The following is a 22,218-nucleotide window of genomic DNA, read 5'->3' as shown; positions in this document are numbered from 1 at the left end:
GTTTTGCTAACGAGCTCCGAAACCCACGGTTATCTATGTACAAACAACAATGTCATCGTAGATGTTAATCAATCGTAGCAACTTCCTTTTTGTGATATAGTTTTTCCCTGTCAAAGTTAGCATTAGCAATTTTCTTGTTCTCCTCTTAATTAAACGTCAACGAGTGACCATACTTTCATCTCACCACATTTGTATTCATTTGGAAGCAATTATTAAATTTGACTGATCCTTGACGTGAACAACCCATCATTAGTCACGAAAAATTTATTCCATTATTCTTGCTGTTAGTTTTTTATCTTTAATCTGGATTGCCGATCTAAAGTTGTGAGGCCAACGTTTACTTTACAACTTACAGTTTGACATTTGAAGATAGCTTGGCGAGAAAGACGCGAAAACGTGCGGCTACTGAAATCTCTACTGCTGGTAATTAGGTTTATCTGTATCTTTCTTGACTCTTCGCTACTTTATGGCCTTTGTTGGGAATATATGTGTGAATCAAATTTTTAATAGCAAAATAAGGGCACAAATTATCTTGACGCACACTTTTCCTTATTGTCTCAATCACATTGGCATAGTTTTCCATCCAAGTTCAACGGAAAAAAACAAATGATAAACTTCCCATTCAGAGCTATATTTGGATAGTCCACAATCGCGGTTATCCGAAGTACTCTGTGCCAAAAAAGATTGAATCGGGAGCCAATCAACGAACACATTTTGAACATCAGCATACCCCTCAGTTCAGTCATTTCCGAATTGAATGTGAAATGCACAAACGTTGGCTGCTCGTGGGTCGGTGAGCATGGTTCTAAGGAGAGACATCAAGAGACCGGCTCATTCCTCCTTCTGGAATGCCCCAATGGCTGTCCTGGATCGCATTTGCGAGATTCACTTGAGCGTCACTTGGAGATCTGCCCTCAAGAGAAAGTACCTTGCAAGTACTGCACTGCTGAGGTGGAGAGGTATATACTAGATCAGCATGAACCAACCTGTCAAGAAAAGCCCGGACCATGTCCATTAAATTGTGGCCATAATTTGCCCAGGTCAGTTATCATTCAGTTATCGTCATGAATTGATTCACAAGATTTTGTCATAATTTTGTTAAAGAAAAGAGCATGAAAAAAAAATTAATCAAAAGGACCAACACCCGGTTTTGCCCCAGTAGTAAAGCGCAGTTAAGGTAAAACTTGTTAAAATTTTTTTTGGCCTCTTCAAGGGTTAACCCGGTAATAGTAATAAAATTCCCAAAGAAGCCCGATAACGTAAGATCCATGTGTGTCTATTTCAGGTCCCATGTCCACCTTCATTTGGACGAATGTCCTAAAAGAATGATGAAATGCAGCGTGGCCGGTTGTAACAATTTCTACCAGTTAGAGATGGAAAATGCCCACAACGAACTTTATCAAGGAAGCCGCCAGGCGCTACTTAAGAGTCAAGTTGAAAGTCTTCAGCGCGCGATTTATGACAAGGTTTTTTGATCTCATTTAGGAGACTCGTTTTCAAGTATAACAGTTGAGACACTTTTCATTCAGTTAGAATTTCGATGTTTTCGTTTTTATTTGCTTTTGTTTCTTACTTTCAATAATAGTAATAATAATAATAATAATATTATTATCGTTGTTTTTCTAAATATTGTTATTATTATTATTTGCAGTCTCAAGTTGCCGTGAAAAGGGAGTTGTCTAAGCGAAAGTGCTACCGGTGGACAGTGCCGAAGTCGTCAATCCGAATTCCAAAGGATATTTCAAGTCCACTGTTTGGGTTTGAAAGTCACACATTTCGGTGCCTGTGGAAGAGGACCTCTGGCCAAAATAGGCTGTTTCTAAATGCAGTGTTTGGCTCTTCGCCAATCACAGTTCAAACAAGGTATGAAAGTCAAAAGGCACTCCCTCCCTGACTGTTATTAAGTGAAATGGTAGTACGGTAAATCAACTTGTCATTCATGAATGCAGAACTTAGCAATGGCAGTATAGACATCTTTTAATTTAAATCGTTAATCCAAACCTTCATTTATAACTTTTCACATTTATCGACTGTTTATTTGCGATCTTTAAAACAGCATCATTCTATCAAATTCTAAACACTAATTAATCTACCCTTTTTCATCAGATTTGTTTTGTTAAACGAGGACGGAGTAATGAGAGTCTTTGATACCGAATGTGAAACCCTTATGGAAGATCAAATCATCGGGGCAAAGGAAGACTTGGGCCCGATTGAAAAAGAGCAAGATTTAATTATAAAACTAATTATAGCTATCTATAAACATACATAGAATACATTGTAAATTTTCTTCAGTAAAGTTTCTTTTCACTAACTTATTTACGAAGATGCCATTTCTTTCGTCACGTGTCCAATTCAACTTACAGGGTGGCCAACGCACCACTAATTTTGCTGCCTTTTGTTACAATCGTTTCGTGTAGGTAAAACTGAAATGTCGCGCTCGTTGGTAAAGGGTTACACTCGAAGGTCGCTTTAATGCAACGCCGCTTAACACGAGCTTAGCGCAAATGTTTAGCTCGCTTCAAACAATAAAAAATGTCCGCTCATTTCACTAATCTATGTTCTGAGGATTTTTGGGTATTTTTAGATATAGATAGAGATATTTTTTCTCCGCAAAGGATAAGTAAAATTGAGGTAAATAAGAAATGCTGATGATTTGATATAGTTTTAAAAATTGGAATTTGGAAAACAGTCCCTACTTACCTGGGGTTAGACTACGAGGAAGGAAATTAGCTGTCTGCACATTCAATGTGCATAAGTAATTCAGCATAGGTTTGGTAACTCTCGGTAGCATGAGGTGTTCGCTAAACACTCCAGGATATCCGATAATCGCCACAAAAAAGTAATTAAAGCTTCTCACGGCTGAAATGAAAGAAAACCGCAACTTCCGATACAACACTAATTTGGTCGCACATTTTCCAGAAACTATAGTCCAGGGAAATTTCGGGTCTAATTCGTAATAACCTAAAGGGCGGTTCACTGAACTCATTTTCTTGGTCACTGCTCTCTTTTCGGATCAGACTACATTGCGTTTGTTTTCTTGTCGGAAACTTCATATAGTGCTATGGACTTGAGTTATTTTACTACTCTAAGGCAGTACCCTGTATCAAGAATGATACGGTGGCTTCAGAATCGTTCGCTTCTAGCGAATCCTCTTCACTGCGGCGCTTGTCACGAGGACATGGTTATGGTTGGGAGAACCGATGGCCACATCGACGGTTATCAATGGTTAGTTGCTGCAATAAGTATATTATATGTGTACCATATATTTTATTCACGGTTTCTCTTTTGGAAGGTTATATTTGGAGCTTTAGTTACGCTATAAAGGAAGGCCGATAAGTGTTACCTTCAAAGTTTGCCTTATTATACTGCTCGGAGTTCAGAAAAACGCTTAATTTTACCTAATGTATGTTTTTGAGAGTTGATTTAGTACAAGTGGTCGAGGATTACTTCAAATTCTACATTATTGGGGCAAAATCTAAACTGATGGAGTAGCATAAAAAATATCACAAGAATTACAAATGGGGTTGGACTGCCTAGGAGTTAAATTTTCACTAAAAGTTGATAACATCCCTCGCTTTGGAGGAGGCGCGAGACACGCGAGTTCGTGTGAACTTTGAAAAAATTAACTCACGCAAATATTTCCCTTTCTGCGTCCTCTAAAGGCTTTCGTGCGCGCTTAAGTCCGCTTCTGAATCGTTTCAGAAAAAAATATATACTGTTTCAGTACAGGCTCGTAAGAAAAGGCAAAACGAAGGTTTTAAACTATAAAAGTAATTTATAATTTACACTTCGGTTATCTATTCTTTTTTTAACTTAAGGAGATGCAGGATATGCAAGAAAAAGCGAAGTTTAAGGGCCAATAGCTTTTTCGCTGAATTCCCCAAAATTCCTCTGGGGGAAATGATGATGACACTCTATTTTTGGTCTATCGATGAATCACGAACACGAACATCGAGAATGATGACCATGAATAGAAATCTGGTATGCACTATATTCAGACGTTTGGAGCGTGTGTGTTCCCAGGACATCACCGACAACCCGTTCATCCCCTTTGGCGGCCCAGCATTGGTGAAGTGCGATGAAAGCAAATTCAATCATAAGGCGAAGGTTAGTATTACACAATGATAATAATAATAGTAATAATAATAATAGCAATAGTAACAATAACAATGATAGCTACGACAACAAAAACAAACAAGCTCATTTTTATAAAAAAAAGAAAAATGCTGTGAATTTGAAGCCGCTTGATATTAAGCACCCAGACTTTAACAGTGCTAATTATTGCCATATTCTGTAGTACAACAGAGGAAGACGTACTCCAGACGTGTGGGTATTCGGAGTTATCTCAACAGCTACGAGACCTGCTAGGGGATTTTATAAAGTGGTTGCCAGAAGGGATCGCAACACTCTTTTACCGATTCTCGAGAAGTGTCTCCTTCCTGGGAGTGAGGTTATCACGGACGACTGGGGCGCCTACGAAAACCTTGAGCAGCATCTTCCCAATCACGTAGCCCGGCATCGAGTCATTGTCCACGCCGACAATTTTGTTGATCCAGCGACAGGGGTACACACCCAGGAAGCAGAATCGGCGTGGGCAAATTTGAAGGCTCCTATTAAAGCACGACGTGGCATTTCACGTGATGACGTTCAGACGTATCTCGATGATAGGATGTTCCTTTGCAGGATGTGTTTCAAATAAATTGTTTCAATTTCTGCAGAAATGAGCTAACCAGTATTTTCTGTTGTTTCATTGTCTCTGTTATGCTTCATCATGCTATATTTGGTACCCCATGACAACCTTCATACTCCAATAAAAGATGCAATAATGACCATAATTATCAATGTTCTCAAACTCTTCTTACCATTTTATGTGCATTTGTTACAACAGTGAAAAGAAAATTTGGAGGCACGGGGTCAGATTTGCTAATAATGGCACCCACAACTTCTCGGCCTATACTCATAGAGCGTTTTTGCGGTGAGTGTTTTAAGAATTTCTTTCACAGGTCAGTATATGTTAACTAAGGGAATTTTGTATAATAATTGTATAATTAATCTAACTCCCAAAATATGATTGCTAAGTCTCCTCTCCAGCTGTTACACATTTCCATGAAAATTGGTTATGAGAATTTGGTGTTGCATCAAGATAATAACTTCTACCTGATAAGTCTGAGTATTCTCATTACCTGTTTACTGGACAGTTATAATTTCCCATGCCATTATCAGGCACTAGTATTATTACCTTCACACCACAGCTAAACCCAGTACAAAAAAGAATCTTGGTGTAAATTTGGTATGTTGCTTTACTATATATTTTTGGCTGCTTTTTAAAAGTAAATACCACAGGTTAAAATTGATCTGATTTGACTTTAAGATGGCTGAAAACAGAATTCTTTCACTTTTGACTCTTATGACTAGGAGACAACCTACAATAATTATTATTAGCACGAGAAGAAGATGTGGTGGATGCTATGAAAAGAGCAGCAGATGCTGTGGATGCATTCACCAGGGAATGGTAAGAGGTCTTTTATATTTGATACGATAAAGGTAGAAATATTTCCAACTTGTTACTCATTGGCAACCTTATGATCCTACTGAGAATTTCCATAAACATATATAGCATCAGATACTAAGGTGTAATCATGTTAAATAATGTCTTATTTACAACTTCCTATTCTAAAAACCCAGGTATATCTGTATAATATGCATAATATGTTTTGATTATCCAGGCAGATGCACGTTTGTAGCACCAAATCAAGGTGAATGCTGATGAGATACACAAGTTGAAAAGAATGATTTGTCTCATGAAAAATTTAATTGTTAGGGAGGAGGAGGGCGGTTAAAATCAATCAAAATTGCAATGATGTTATTCATGATCTTTCTATATTTGCCAGCCTCCTGCCATTAAACATGAACTTACAAGAAAATCAAAAGAGGGCAGTACTAACACCAGGGTATCAGCTGTGACACAAACTAAATTACGAGTATTTGACATAGAAAGGGAGGCTTATCAATTTACCAACAAATTTACGGTAACAGCAGGCTATTTATTGTTTCAAACAGGGAGAGGTTAGAACAGGAACGCTCGTTAAAGAGGGAGCAGGAGATTTCATTGCAAAAGGCAATCGAGAATGACAAGAAGAAATTGGTAAATATCATTTCTCAAAAAATTATATTGCAAAGATAATGCCCATATCAATGACATCAAGAAAGTCCAGCAATGAAATAAGGATCTTTGTTAGATGACTTCCTTTAAGACTCTAGGAGCATAAATAATGCTTATTACCAATAAACTACTAAGCAGCAGAAATTTCAATACATTTTCAGCAAAATATTAATTGAGTTGTCATGTATTTATTATGTCAGATTAAAAAATCAAGCAAGAAAATAAGGGAGGCCCGACAAGGCAGGGTTACCCAACCCAGTCTAGAAGGAGAGAAGGTGACAATTGTCCTATGCCACTCAAATGGCAAGGAAAAGCGCCAGGTCAATAAGGGTGCTTTCTTCCAGTTTGATACAGTTTGTTGCTTTAAAAAGTACTTCTTCTAAAATGCAGACATATAGTGATTGCCTGATCATTTTTTTTTAATGTAAACTTTTTTCCTGTTTTAATGACATAGGAGGTATATGACTGGGCAGGCTCCAATGAATGTCTACCACTTTATTTTACTATCCAAAGAGGTAGGGAAGTGGTAAGACATGGAGACCTTTTGGAGAGAACAGAGGTCTTGCACATTTATGAGAGAGTAAGTAAACAATAATATTACATAAAACAAATTATAACAGTACTAGAAACCTGGAATTCAAGTCTAAAATATACTTGTGTTATTTTAAGAAGGTAAATGTTTGAATTTAAATTTCAAAATACCCTTTCAATCATGATTTCTAACTCTAAGCAAAAATATGACAACTGATGTGCTAAAACCTGGCAGTTCTTAGCACACAAAATCACTCATTGTTTGCATATCCACCAATTTACCTGCGCAAGATTTAAAAGTCACTATGGTAAAATGTTCAAACAGCCACCCTGTTAAATACCTTAAACTGTGGAATTTAAGTATCAAACCTTGTCTTGATTCTGTTAACATGTTGTTTTTATGCTTTTTATCGAGGATGAGGCAGAAATTGAATCACTTCTGGGATCAAAGGTTAGGAAAAAATAATTACATTCAGTAAAATTATCTATGCAACATAAGTAAAGTGCATGCTTGGATTAGCCAATTTACTGTAAATTATCTGCCTATAGGTGTCTGCTGATATGAAGCAACATGGCACAAGTGATCAACACAGAATAATTATTTAATCTCGTACCCTAGAACGTTCAACGCGGTGACTCGTTGCTATGCGTTTGCCTCCCATAACGTCCCTCTCGTCACGTGATCCAAAAGGCCTTTGTTGTTTTCGCGCCTCACAGCCCAGTGGTAGTGGAGATATTGAAATTCGCTGTTCAGCAATCCAATGAATAATACGAATATATTTGCATCTTACACAGTTTCTCAACCTTCCGGTTATGGCTTTCTAATAATAAAGCTTGCATACGCTTCCGTTTGGTGACGAAAAGAGGGTTTTATTCAGTCCCTTTCTGAGACAAATTCGTGGTTTAAGGAGGCCCCATACCCATAGGGTTTTTTGACCCCGCGAGATCTGGGTGCGAACAAAGCACGAGCTTTAAAAGTTTCAACACGCAAAACAAACATGGCAGCTCGAACGATAGCACGATTGTTATCTGAAAAGGTGTGTTAAAAACCGTTTCACACAATCAGGAGCCCATTAGAGGTCAACCGAAAAGAAGTTTCAAGCCTTGTCTCCCTTTCCTCTCTTGACGGCCTCTGACCAAAAGTAATTCCATAAAAACACGCTTCAAACGGCCCATTAAGGCGAAAAAGTACCAACAATTAGTTAAATAAGGTTTCATTTAACTTGATTGAGATGTTCAGACCGTGGTGTGATTTAGATATCCAGTTTTTTACGGCTTCATTCATAACAGATTTTGTTCGTCTCATGACAACGATTATTAACCACAAACACGTAGTGTGGTCTGACTGTGGTATCTCGTGTTAATTTTCAGCTGCGGCGATGTGTAGATTACTTCTTGAAACCGCCTATCTGTGGAATGGACCCGATTTTACGCGGGACTGCCCCACCCACTTTTGTTCCAACACGTTCTTAGGCTTAAATTCAGGATGAGCCATGATTATAGGAAATAGTAATAACCCATCAAGCCGGAAAAAAATATGGACTTACGACTGTACGACTGACCGTATAAGTAAGGTGCTACTTTTAGCATGCGCGGCCCACTACATTGCGGGCACTATTTTAGCCATTACGTAATACAGGGGTACGGGAGAATGTAATGCGCAGGCGCGATTGCGTGCGTAACTTGGATCCGTCCTACCAAACCAAAGAGAACGCATGCGTAATAGGTCCAAAAGTGGGACAAGCGGTCACTTACTGTATCAAACATCCACTTCTACACCGTTAACAACATCTATCTCCGAGTGCGATCCACAAATATTGCTTGACGCACCTCCAACTTTGAGGAAGAAAGATGTCATCTTAAGATTGGTTTAAAGGAAAGTACGAAGATATGCCTTCCATCAGTTGCAATGCAAGGCGTCGAGTCGTATTAAGGTCTCACGTTGTGGCTAAGAAGCGGCTCAAATGACTGGTGATTGAGGAGTTCGCACTCTGGCTGTTCATAAATTATGAAAAACTATACATCGAAGAAATTTAATTCACTTTTCAGGTAAATCTTACGTTGTACTCTCACTGCGTGGCTGAAATTCCGACTTCTAACTTTTCTTGTCAATTAGCTTGGATGTCACCCACCATTTTTAAACTCCGGAGTAGGATTTTATTTTGAAGAAAACGAATCTTATAACCCTTCCCAACTTCAGTTGCATACATTAATTAACGCGATAGATTTGTAGACATGTTTGCACCAGAAGTTCCAATAGGAAAATTCCAGTCTAATAAACGGATAAAATGTCCTTGTTACGCAAAGTTGAACGACAAATACCCAGCGCAACATTAAATGCCGAACAGAGTGGACCCAGGCCAAAGGGATCTTCCTGCCCATTTGTCAGAGGTTCTACACACTGGAAGTAGACCTCTTTGCATCTCGCCTGACTTATCAAGTACTCAGGTATGTCCTGAGATACTCGGATCCGGGGGCTCTGGTTGTGGATGCATTTCTTTAAGATTGGAGCCAACGGACTCGTCTAATTTATCCTCCTATGGTCCTTCTTCCTCGAATCCTATGGAAGATAAGGGAAGATCAGGCAACCGCTCTCCTAATCGCACTCAACTGGTCGGGAGAACCATGGTTCTCAGAGTTAATTCAAATGCTTGTGGATCAGCTTCTGCTGCTACCTCAGCTTCCATCTCTGCTGTTCCTTCCATTTCAGCCTGCAGCGCATCACCCCTTTTGGCGGTCACTTTATCCAGCAGTTTGGCCTTTATGGGAAATCGTTACAAAGCAACAGGCTTTTCAAAGGAAGTTGTTGACATCTCAGGCCGGCTGGCGTCAAGGGGGCTGCCACTCAGAGGCGTACTCCTGTACTCCATGTACTCCATGTGCGGATGGTTTGTGGCGACTTGGCAATTTCTTGCCGAATTGGAAAAATTTTCAAAAGCACCGCTTTATATGATCAAAATTTTCCCGAATAAAAGCTTGGAAAAATCTATTAAATAAACCTGCCTTACAGGTTCGAAGTAACTCAATTTGTTTTTGTTTAAATTTCCCTTAGGTTAACAGATGACGACTTTATTGATTACACTTTCTGTCTATCAACAGGCTTGTAATTCCGACATCGTTCCGAACATCCACCTGTTGTTGCGAATTGTATGTACAATTCCTGTAACATCAGCTGATAACGAGCGCTCAAACAGCACTTTAAAACTAGTCAAGGGTTACTTACAGACCACGATGACAATCGAGAGACTCTCTGGCCCGGCTTTAATGAGTATGCATTATGAAAAGCCAGTCGATTACGATGCAGTAGTCCAGAAATTTGCCAAACAACAACCTCGTAGAATGCTACCCTTTGATCCCATTTTTGAGGAATCTTAGGCGTGACTTTTTAGAACACATTAAATAGAGAAGACAAATGTATTACAGTGATTTTAGTTTCATTTTCTAGGAGTTAGTTGATCTCGATTATTGTAAAGACTTAAACGTAGTCCTTGTTTAATAAAGTAGCTTTAGAAAGAGATGATTTGTTAGGGTATTAAACCGTCCACCATCATCCCTCAAAACGCTGGAAATCGAATTTCCGAAGACGTAAATTTCAAAATTTCCCGGGGAGCATGCCCCGGACCACCCCAGATGGGTCCGCCTTCGGCGACCCATTTCTTCGAACCCCCCTTTTCGAAATCCTGGATCCGCCCCAGATACTAGGCTCATCAAAAGCATGATTTCTTCTGCCATGCATCTGAGCGAAGTTTAAAAGCAAGAAACACGTCACAAGTTGAAGCATTTGAACATGTTCCATTATTTCGCCAAAACGATGTTTTGGCGCGCACAGCTAAATTGAATGAATCACAAATGAAATATAATATAGGTGTTATTTTTGGCTTTTAACCGAATTTGACAGCTTTATGACAGCTTTTTGACAGCTTTTTGACAGCGTTTTGACACTCCCCCGACATTTTTAGTGCGGATGCAACAGAGGAGACAAAAACTTGACATGACAAAATTTGTCCTTTGATTTTGTCGAGACAATAATTACTGGGATACCTGTGGTAGCCCAGTCATAAAATGCCTTTCTTTTTTTTGTCGTCTTTTTTTTTCCTCCGCCACAAAATAGAAAAACTGTGTAATAGTACCCAGTCACTGGGCCCTCAACACCATGACAACTAACCGTGATCCAATGAGGTGTTCACATGCTGATCACGCGTGTTATCTTGATGATGATTGACGTTGTCATGCACGGACAGGGCCGGGTCACAGACGAACCACGAGATTTTTGCTTATAAAACTCTTTCGTCAGTCGTTTTGTATTTCAACGTGTTTGAATTACGATCACCTAGAGCATTATGGCGCAATTGCTCAAAATACAGACGCATACGCAAGTCGTATTGTTCGCGGCCAATCCATACTAAAAGATTTTATTGAGCGGTAATTTTGGAGCGGATTGAGTCGTGAACGCTTGAAAGCCGTGAAAGCCTTGCCTTGCCTTGTATGCCAAGTATGCCAACGTCTTAGTTGAAAAACGTACACTTTTTGTAAAAGGCAAAATCTGAAATCTGAAACCAAACTGCATATACTCTATACAATCTATTGAACAACACTACTACCGTGAGATTGAAGAACAAAACTCTAATGGATGCAAACTGCTTGCGAAGAAAGACGCCATGTTGGATTCATTTGATGCCAGGCAACGAAGCCACGATAACAGTGCGAATGGTATTAATTTCACGATCACAAAGGTGAATCTTATGCTTGTTTTCATTGTAGTTGTATGGATATTCTTTTTCTTTGGAAAAAATATTCTTTAGCATTCCTATGTTTTGAAATAGGTGTATGCCCTTGGCCAGACTTGAGCTCACTATTTCAGTATACTAGTCCGACACCCGTAGTATCACTACACTTGATTCCAAGGATCCAGTACCATCCAGGTATCCCAGTTACCCTGCTCACAAGGTCTAGTTCTAGTTTTGTCTGCCAGTGCGGATAGGCCCTTAGATACACAGGGGTATATGGAATACAGAACTATAGCCGTCTACAAATCAGCTACTTCCCAGTGCCTTGATCCAATTGTAATTTTATCACAAAATTTTGTAAATACAGCCACTGGTTCGACCTGGTCAATAATGTTGAAAACATCGATCACAATAATACATTCACATTCGTTGGATAAGTATCGAACTAAGATTTTCGTTAAAATGGGAAACAATTTTTTTTTAATAACCATGTTTGAATATTGGTGCTATTTAGAAAATATGAGGGCAAACTCACAACGCAAGGAATACCCTTGCAAAATTCAAAATGCGCAATTTGTCTGCTTCATACTTAGTCAGTTCAGGTCAAATTTTGTTACGTGGATGACTTGAGTAAAGCTGATGTGATCATAACTCTTAACATCCGCCAACGGCCCATCCTCAAGCTCCTTGATTCCTTCTGCAATCTGTTCATCGTTCAACAGATGAAGCATGCTCATGTATCGACATCGGTACATCTCATACAACTTGGATTTTGTCAGAGACATCGGGCAGCAAAACTCCTTCTCTGATGCGCGTACGTTTGGATCTGCAACGAGCTTTCGGAGAAGTTTTCGCTTTTGGATGCCAATCTCCACCGCTGCTTTCTCGACTCTTTTCGCACTTTTGAAACATGGATAACCTGTGTCCATTGTGGTCACTTCGAGAAATATGCCTCCGGGGCGCAAAGAATGAAAGATACTTTTGTAGATGGCGACAGGATCTGCGAAATGGTGCGCGGCGCCAATAGATATCACTCTGTCAAAGCAATGGTTGATTTCGGGATGAGAAAAAAATTCTTCAGCAGTTTTCAGAACTGGGTAGATTCCTTTTCGCTCCCGCGCTCTTTCTTGCATTTCTGCGCAGGGATCCACGCACCAAATTGGCTTGGTCAGTCCGCACTTTTCATAGAGTTTTTCGGCAATGATCCCCGTCCCACTACCAATGTCAGCAACAATGTGATGTGATTGCAGGTCCAAACATTCTATAAGAATTGGAATATTTGCCTCATGAAATTCTTTAAAGAAGTAATCGAACTTGTCTGCCACAGAACGATAGTGACCTAAAAAAGGAAAGAAAAAAGAAAACCGCAATATTAGTACATGGGCTAAGGATGTTTGTATGTTTTGTGCGCGTTATTCTGCGTTAAATGTTTCTACTTATCCTCCACGCGACCCGACCCGGGTCCACTCGTTTTTTCACTCTAAGATCGCGCCGTTTATTAATTCGCTCCATGAACGCTTGGAACACGCCAACTTTACACTAGTTTAGATGACTTTATTCCAAACAGTTTCGTATCATTATTCGTGAAAAAGACTGGACCAAGGACGCTATGCTCCTATAATCAACATCTTGCAGTTCACCACTAAGCTTTCTGCATAACTCTCTCTCTCAGTATCGTGGTAAACCCCTTCAATCTCAGAGGTGACTAAAGAGGAATTTCGCTTTGAAATAACATGAAATTTTCCAGCAGAAAGGCGGTGAAAATAATGGGAAAGTCAACAAAGAGATACTGTTTGACTTTACACTAAGAGAGTATAAACTGCAGTTTATATCCTCTTGCCTAACAATAAATTTAAAAGTTACAACTAAGAGAAATGTATGAAATGCACTGAGGGTAAATTATATTTAGATCTTGAAAGTGATTAGGGCCACCGAAGTACGCAGATAGCTCAGTTTCCTCTTGATAAATATAAAGATGTCAGATATAACTTTCCCCCCTCTCTTCCAAGTCCCCCTACCGCTTTCACCCCTATTTAGAAGTCGCGGTCACTGAATCTTAACGGCCTATTTTACGATCGATATAGTAGCAAAGAGGTAAGACAGTTTCCAGAATTACAGAAATATGGTACATTGACTTTCTACGCACTCACATATCTATCTCTGTAGCTTGCAAGTAGACCCTCGTCATTAACAGTAGGACATGACCTTTTTTTCACCCGCGATAAATTTTCAAGCCTTGCGCAAAGCGAGAGGCCTGTCACGAATAACAAATTCAACTTGCTCTTTGGAGGGATGAAATAAGCGATGAGAAACATGAGAAACTCATTAAGTCGAGTTCTAGTCTGTTAGAGAAAAATCCAAAGTTTTTTTAGCTGCCGCTCTCCTTTCGAACTCCTCGGAGGATCTTAAAATCTCGGGAACCTAAGATCAGGAGTATATGGGCTTTAAATGTAGAAATATATCCCGTTGTACATCGCTTCGCAAGGAACCCATTTGTACCTATTCGTCGTCGCGAAATGGTTCCATTTTGAACCGATAATCAATGCTAATTCATTCTTATCGATCACAACAAAGAAGCAGTGCAGGTGTTTAATCACTTTAATGAATCAGGATGATTATGCTCAAGTAAACTATTTCAATCCCCTGCTGCCAAGGGGTAGCTGTTGTAGAGCTTCTTTGTCTTACCGAGCCAAGAAAAAAGCCAGAAAGAGGCTTTACAAACGTAAATACAACTGAAAAGGCTTTATCAAGTTATTTTCTTGCGGTTTATGGCTAATTTTGTAATATTTCGAGACCATTACGCGGTGACAATCTCACAATAAAATTTGTGCTGGGAGATAAGATCATCATCATTATATTATATATATTATATTATTATATATATTGTATTATATTATATTATCATCATAATAATTTATTACTTATTTCGTGGTAAATCCAACGAAAACGTATCCTTTCCTCGTAACAACACTAGCTTAATCTATTTCTCATAAAATCGAGGCGAAGGAGCAATAATTTCCTCCCAAATCGTTTTTTTCAACGCCGAAATGATCTTTCGCCATGCATTTCCTTCTAGCGACTTGCAATGTTTGCCCCTTGGTGATCCCAGAAATCTTTACGCAAACAGAAGGATTAGAAAGTTATTCAATAGTTCAACTTCGCATGGCAGCTAAAGTTTTTTGCGCTTATCAAGGCACAACTCGTTGAGACAAAACGTTTGTTGATCGAGTGCGAGCAGCAAAAATTGCTTAATTTATTAACCCCTAAGGAGGCCCCATAGGGTTTTTGCTCAATGTTGGCACGCGCACCAGCGTAATGTTTTTCAAAAAAACAAGATTTATCGCGTTTCCTTTGATGAAATTTCCTAAGATTTGCCGGACTGTTAAACATATTTGTGCCCTTCCTAGTGCCTGTTGATAAAAAAAAAAGAATCAAAAGAACAAATTGAAAGGTCTGCAGAACCACTTCCAACTGCACTACCAGATGGCCCTTGTGGACCCTGTGGCCCTATATCACCTTTATCCCACTTAGGCCCCTCAAGACCGGTATCTCCTTTATCACCCTTGATTATGGTCCTTGTTCACCATTATCACCTTCATCACCCTTATCGCCTTTTGGACCAGGTGATCCCCCAACACTTCCACCCAAAGCCTTATGGTACTTGTTAAAATTGAGAGGACCATTAGAATAACTCATACATTGGATTATATTGATTCATTGAAATTTTTCATGATGAATTTCCCTGATTTATCAGTATAATTCGAATAAGTAAAGATTTGGTAAAACATTTGACGATAAAAATCTGCGATAAAATATTATAAAACATAACACGACGTTTCGACGTTTCCAGAACGTCATTATCAAGTAAACTAAAATAATAAAATCGAGCATATATATAATGAAGCGGTGAATAAATTACAAAGCGTTAAAAGTTAAACAAAGAGTTTGGCCCTAATGGAATCGCTCTGGGTGTTTAAATTGGGCCTTATTGTTCTTAAATTTAAATTTTTAAATGTGATTTGTGTGATTCAAATTACGTCGGATATACGACGCGCCATTTGTTTCAACGCATTGCTGATCATCGATACTCTGCCATTGGTCGCCACCTGAGAGATGCCCATGGGAACATTGACTTACTCAATGAGAGCCAGTTTAGAATGCTTAAAAAATGTGGCACGAAATGGGATTGTCTTGTTTATGAAATGCTGTACATAAGAACAATAAGGCCCAATTTAAACACCCAGAGCGATTCCATTAGGGCCAAACTCTTTGTTTAACTTTTAACGCTTTGTAATTTATTCACCGCTTCATTATATATATGCTCGATTTTATTATTTTAGTTTACTTGATAATGACGTTCTGGAAACGTCGAAACGTCGTGTTATGTTTTATAATATTTTATCGCAGATTTTTATCGTCAAATGTTTTATCAGTATAAAGGAATGAAAATGGCTCTTCAGTGGCTTTTGCATACTGTTGTTTGGATATGTTATTTTTTTCATGGTATATGAGTGAATTTTAATTGTTGTTAGGGAAATCAAACAAACACAAATGCGAGCAACTAAGTCATATCTTTTGGCGTTTTATAATATGACTGACTCAGATATATCACACTTAAGTTTTTATGTCTACCTCTGATGAAATAATCGATCATATCCTTCAGGTTTTTTTTCACAAATTTAATCATCAAATATTATCAATTTTTGATTGTCATCGGACAACTCAGACACTGGAATTATCATTGTCATTACTTCAGATTCAATGACTTCATCGCCTATTGGTTTAAATGTTTTTATAGGGTTTTGGTATTTTTGTCGTTCGAGATTTTTAGCAAACAGAAATATTTTATCATAATGTAACAATTGATAGATCTTATAGAGAAGGAAGCTCGTTTTACCAGCAGCACTGAGAGCACATATAATTGTATATGAGTTTGCTTAAATGGCGAGAAAGCCGAGCCAGGAAAAAAAATCAATTTTGTAAATGACACAATTCAAATAATCAATTGGGAGAGAGAACAAGTCAAACATCTTTTCAGAAAATATTCCAACCAATAACCGCAAAATTGGATGATGTATCGAATAATGCAATTGTTGATGATATTAAATTACCAAAAAGAAAGTTAAAAAAGAAAGGTGAAACTCCTGATCGTCATACACCAGATGAAATTCTAAATATCGGGTTAGAAGGCTTATTCGATGAAGGTGTTCAACCTCAGCATGAGAAGCAACTAGTTCCCAAAGTACCTAAATATGAAGAAAGTCTTGCTGACATGTTAAATGGAAACAAACAAATTTATGTTGATCCTCAATACTGTCCAGAGGAACCAGAGTTACCACCAGAATATGAAGAAGATGATCAGAAGAAATTGACTACGCTCTGAATGAAGAAGACTAGGTTACTATGGTATTAGATAAAATGGATATAAAAATTATGATGATATAGAGAAACAACTAAAAAGGGATAATATGATAGATACTCGTGATAAAAAATTCTTACCACAAATATTAATCGAGCAAAATTTAAAAGAAATCAATTAAAAGGTGTTAAATCCCAGATTGTTCAATCATATAAAAAGGGAAATGTAAATGAAGCAGAACGAAAGATGGACATCAAACGAGTAGATGATGCCAGAGTTATTTTGAATCAGTATATCAAATATTTCAAAAATTATCGTAAAATGAAGAAAGGATCCGGAATGAAAAAAAAGTCACAACGAGGTGGAGTGTGATATTTTTCAATGATCCAAAAAAAACTTCTAAAGTATGAAAGGTTTGTTTGATCTTGGTAGGATTGGTGCTGGAAAGGCTATCAAATCTGATTTTGCAAAAAAGAAGATAAAAGGAATGGCTGATAAATATATTGATCAAGCCCTTGATAGTTTCACTTCTGATGTATCAAAAAATTAAAAATCCTCTTCATCAATGTGGCAGTCTTGATATCCATAAAGGAATTGGTAAATTACCAAAACCAAAATCAGGTTTCACACTTCCTGGACATAAATACACAGGAACATACAACCCACTTGGCAAAGAACTGAGATATGATAAAGATGATGAGATCTATGACAAACCAAGTGGGAAAACGAATGCCACTGCAATGCAACATTATGTTAACTGTTCTGCGTGCAAAGATGACAAAAAATGTAAGAATAAAGCAGATAGAAAAATGGTGAAAGCACTTGATGCAGTACCTTATAATGAAAGAGAGTGGGGACCTTGGTTGGTAGGAAATATGATAAACACAAAACAGAAACTGGGACTAGGTTTTTCAAAAAACGGAAAAAGCCGTCGAGTGAGAACTAGCAGGAAAAACTAGCAGAGGAATTACACAAACCCATAATGAGGGATTTCACTCGACGACGTGTTATTGTGAATCACATTGATGAAATATGGAGTGCAGATTTGGTTTACATAGTAAATGGAACAAGGGGTAGAAGTATCTGCTCATGGCTATTGATGTTTTCAGTAATAAGGATGGATAAAACTTTTAAAGGAAAGAGAGGTGAAACTGCAACTGACCATTAACAGCATATTCAAAGAAGGTAGACAACCGGAATATCTATGGGTTGATTATAGTAAATAGTTCTAATGATAAACATCTTAAGGATTTATTAGACAAACACAGCACAACAATGTACTCAACAGAAAATGAAGAAAAATCCAGTGTTGTTGAAAGATGGACTAGAACAATAAAACAGAGAGTGTGGAAACAGTTCACAGTTCAAGGCAACACAGTATGTTAACATGCTTCCACAAATATTGACAAAATACGACAACACAAAACATTTAAGCATTGAAATGACACCAACAGAGGAAAGCAAAAAGAGGAATAAGGGAACTATTTATTTCAACATGTTTGGTGATATGCATACAAAAATAAAACCAAAATTCAAAGTTGGTGATAAGGTGAGAATATCAAAATGCAAGAGAAAGGCATTTGATAAAGGGTACACTCCAAATTGGACAGAAGAGATGTTTATTGTCGACAAAGTTTTGTATACTTATCCAATCACATACGAAATGAAAGGCCTGAAAAATGAAGAAATAGAAGGAAGTTTCTATGAGCCAGAATTATTGAAAGCCACACGAGAAGTTTTCAGAATTGATAAAGTCACAAGAAGAGCTCATAAAAAGAAACAAGCTCTTGCAAAGTGGAAGGGATATGACGATGATTTCAATAGTTGGATACCGATTAAAGATTTGATCAATATTTAAACATATAATACAATATAAAATATTATGAATATGAAACAAACGAAATTTACAAATTCTGAATTAAATGTTGAAATGATTTCTTATGTTGATGACAAAAAAATATCTGGTTCAGGGGTAAAAAAGTGACTCAGATACACAGATCAAGACATCAGGAAGCATATCGACTCTGAGGACTATAAAACCTATCCCATTAAAACGACTGGTAAGGTCCGGAACACGATTTTTTAAAAATTAGTCTGGTTTTTACTCTCTTCTATTATCATCAAAATTAGGATCAGCTAAATAATTCAAACACTGGGTAACACCTGTTGTACTTCCTTCCAGAAGGGAATATGGTTATCACAAGTTGTTTGATAATCCAAATGGTAAGATGATTAAAATTGAAACAGAGACTGACCTCCATTACGAGATATTTGATTTTATATGAAAGTGTTATCCTGATACTATTATTATTGCCCAATGTGATGAGAATAAAGATACTACAGAGAAGAGAATAAGCTCCTGAAAAAAAGCTATATGGCCGGGCAACCAGATATTGTTATTGCTGACAATCATCTAACATATAAGGGGCTTCCGTTTGGAGTTTAAGACGCCTAATTGTAATCACAAAGTATCTGACAAATAAGAGAAAATGATTGAAAAATATAAGAAGATTGATTATGAATGTAGGATATCCAACGATTTTGATGAAATCGTATGTTCAATTGTTGAATTCATGAAAAGTAGCAGAATAAAGTGTGATCACTGTGACGGTCAATTTAGAACAGATCAAACATTAAATAATCATTTAGAGTATTTCCATAGGATTATTGAAGAAGAAAGCTATCGGACATAATATCGATTCTGATGACTGGAAGCTAAAACCCGCAGAGTGTGCGGGAAAATGGAAACGTGATTTTTACCGTTGTCTAACTGCTAATGAATAGTAGTTGGTTCATTTGCAAGTTTTATAATGATTGCACTCACTTCTTTCTTTCATTTTTTTATCACATCTTAGTCAAACATATTCATTTTTTCCCCATTCCGATGAACGCTTTTTCCATTAGTCCTCTTAGAACCTGTTTTACTACATGTCTTGTAATTATCAGGCATATCTTCAGCTTTTACGTATTTAAGCTTATAATTATAACTGCCTTTCTGTGACATTCCTGTTTTACATTTATTGAGCCCCTCACAGATTATTTTTAAAATACCAGCGTTAATTTTTAAGTTCTGCTGCACAGAGTATAAGATGTTATAATATATGTCATCATCAGTATCCTCGTTGATTGCCTTCACACACTTTCTATTCTTATGATTATTAGCTGCAGACATATAATCACGTCCATTTGCTGATTTCTTACGATTCTCCTTCGGTGTCATTAATTGTAGATTACAGAATCGATTGTCATCCCTTTTATCATTTATAACGCAATTAACACATTCCCAAACAAAACGATGAACTCTATATGTTTTTCGGCCCCTCTGTTGATATTTTCCTACTCCACATGCCATATAACCATTCGAAACATTACCTAATAAAGGCAGCTAATTAGTGATAATATAAAAGGACCTCTTGTTGCAGCGTTTAGATCACCCTTGATGAAGGTATTAGACAGGAGTGTCGAAACGTTGGGTCTATGAATTGTAACTTCTTCGGTTACATTCATTAAATCTGTAAACCAGAGTAGCATCAAAACATGTCTGATAATAATACAATTATAATAATAAAGCAAAATTATCATTCACAGACACTGACAGTTTAAGATATGAATTATAAACAGATGACGTTTATAAGGATTTCTGGTCTGATAAAAATAAATTTGATAACAGCGAATATCCTGAAAATTGACAATTCTTCGACAAACAAACAAAAACATGATCAGTAAATCTAGAGATGAACCAAAAGCACACCACATCCAAAGCAAAAACCATTATTTAGGAAGTTACAAACTCAATAAAGTGTCATTATCTTGGTTCGATGATAAGTAGGATTCTTTCTCATAAAAGGTACAGGCATAGGAACTTTAATCGACAGCTTCGCTTTCTTCACAGCCCTTTGTCTGTGATAACGCTTGATGTATTCTTTTCTTTCAATATCTTCAGTGGCCTGCTTTATCTCTTAGATGCACGTTCTTCTCTTCTTTTCTTGAGCTAACATCTTCTCACACTCGTTAAAAACTTGCATCAAGTTATTGCCATATTTCTTAGTTTGATCAACAGCACAGGTCTTCAAACACCAGCAAATTCATTAATAGAAAATTTTACTTTCACAGATTGACCTTGAGTTAATTCTCCACACAGAGCCAAACATTCTTCAAAATGTTTGTTACAAGTCTTCACTTGGTTTGCAATCAGCGAACTCGGTTTCACCATCCCGCAAGAATAAACTTTTTTTCAATTTCTTATCTACTTTCCTATTCAAAATAATTTTTAGCAGATGATCTCAATTTTATTGTGAAAACGAACACAAATATTCTGAAAATTCCATGGAAGTAACAACTTCCGGCAATTTCCGCAATGTCACAATTCAACGAAAAAACTTGTTTCATCCACGTATTGACTTCAAAGGAAGTTACGTTTTAAAATATTTTTAGCGGGTGCAGTGTTGTGTTGGCGTGACACGTAAACATCTCACTTTTTTTTTTTTTGATATTCGATAACTGGCATATTAGGAGCACATTTCTCAGAATCGAGTTATGTTTAATTTATTCATAATTCTTTCTCTTTCAACATATTATGAGCGCGTTTCACGTTGGCGAGACATGGTAACATCGAAATCTCCCAGTAGAATAGTAGTTGGGTGGTTGGCGCGCAGCTTTTTTTAAGCTGCGCACTCACCCCCAACTACTGCAGTGCTCTTTCAGGTACCACTTGAGCTATACTTTAAATATGCTGAATTTCTACAAGGAGAAACTTCTCGGTCTCATTCATTTCAACCAGAGTGGCATCAAACCACGCCTGTCTCATGGTCTGTAGAAAGAACAGCCGTTTACCTTCGAATTTCAGGATGACTTGGATTCTTTTTAGATACGAAAAAAACAAAACAAAAGCTCACCTTTTAAGTCTGCTCGAGTAGCCATAAAATTAATTTCTTCTGGCGGCTGTCCTCGATCACTCGCCTTGCTCAGTTCAAGATAAAACAAAACACATAAAACGAATTTTGCACAACTTTTTCACTTGGCGGTAAACTCGAACTCAAAAACACTTGAATGCTTCTCTTACAGGTATTTTATCTCGTACCCTCGAACGTTCAACATGGCGGTTCGTGTCTATGCGAGTACCTCCCGTAGCGTTCCACTCGTCGCGTGATGTAACGGACCTTTGTTTTGGCGTCTCATGGTCCAGCGGTGATGGAGATATTGAAATTTGCTGTTCGGCAATACAATGGATAAATTTGCATCTTACACAGTTTCCCAATCTTCCAGTTAAGGTTCTCTATTAATAAAGCTTGTGTACGCTTCCGTTTGGTGACGAAAAGAGGGTTTTACTCAGTCCTTTCCTGAGATAAATTCCTGCTATTATGAGCGCGTTTCACTTTCATTTCAAAGGTTTTACTCAGTCCTTTCCTGAGATCAATTCCGGGTGTCTACAAAACGAA

The 22,218-nt window shown here is 37.6% G+C and overlaps 3 protein-coding genes across 3 annotated transcripts; 2 read left to right on the top strand and 1 right to left on the bottom strand.

The window, feature by feature from the left end:
• Window positions 1–1,031: 1,031 nt before the first annotated feature.
• Window positions 1,032–2,269, top strand: LOC136278077 (uncharacterized). The gene is made up of 4 exons (XM_066161280.1): window positions 1,032–1,040; window positions 1,286–1,466; window positions 1,652–1,863; window positions 2,107–2,269. Exons 2-4 carry the CDS (start codon window positions 1,326–1,328, stop codon window positions 2,267–2,269), a joined length of 516 nt encoding a protein of 171 aa, XP_066017377.1. The 5' UTR covers window positions 1,032–1,040; window positions 1,286–1,325.
• A 1,688-nt stretch (window positions 2,270–3,957) lies between these two features.
• LOC136278076 (uncharacterized) lies at window positions 3,958–4,699 on the top strand. The gene is made up of 2 exons (XM_066161279.1): window positions 3,958–4,107; window positions 4,298–4,699. Exons 1-2 carry the CDS (start codon window positions 3,958–3,960, stop codon window positions 4,697–4,699), a joined length of 552 nt encoding a protein of 183 aa, XP_066017376.1.
• A 6,789-nt stretch (window positions 4,700–11,488) lies between these two features.
• On the bottom strand, window positions 11,489–21,902 carry LOC136278145 (uncharacterized). Its single transcript, XM_066161509.1, has 2 exons — window positions 21,676–21,902; window positions 11,489–12,760 (listed from the first exon to the last, which is right to left on the bottom strand). The coding sequence occupies exons 1-2, from the start codon at window positions 21,698–21,700 to the stop codon at window positions 12,015–12,017; spliced, it is 771 nt and encodes a 256-aa protein (XP_066017606.1). The 5' UTR covers window positions 21,701–21,902; the 3' UTR covers window positions 11,489–12,014.
• Window positions 21,903–22,218: the final 316 nt, after the last annotated feature.

The sequence above is a fragment of the Pocillopora verrucosa genome, chromosome 14 (genome assembly GCF_036669915.1).
Source record: "Pocillopora verrucosa isolate sample1 chromosome 14, ASM3666991v2, whole genome shotgun sequence".
Taxonomy (NCBI): Eukaryota; Metazoa; Cnidaria; class Anthozoa; order Scleractinia; family Pocilloporidae; genus Pocillopora; species Pocillopora verrucosa.
The sequence above is the reverse complement of the archived record's forward strand: the minus strand, read 5'-3'. Positions and strand labels throughout refer to the sequence as shown.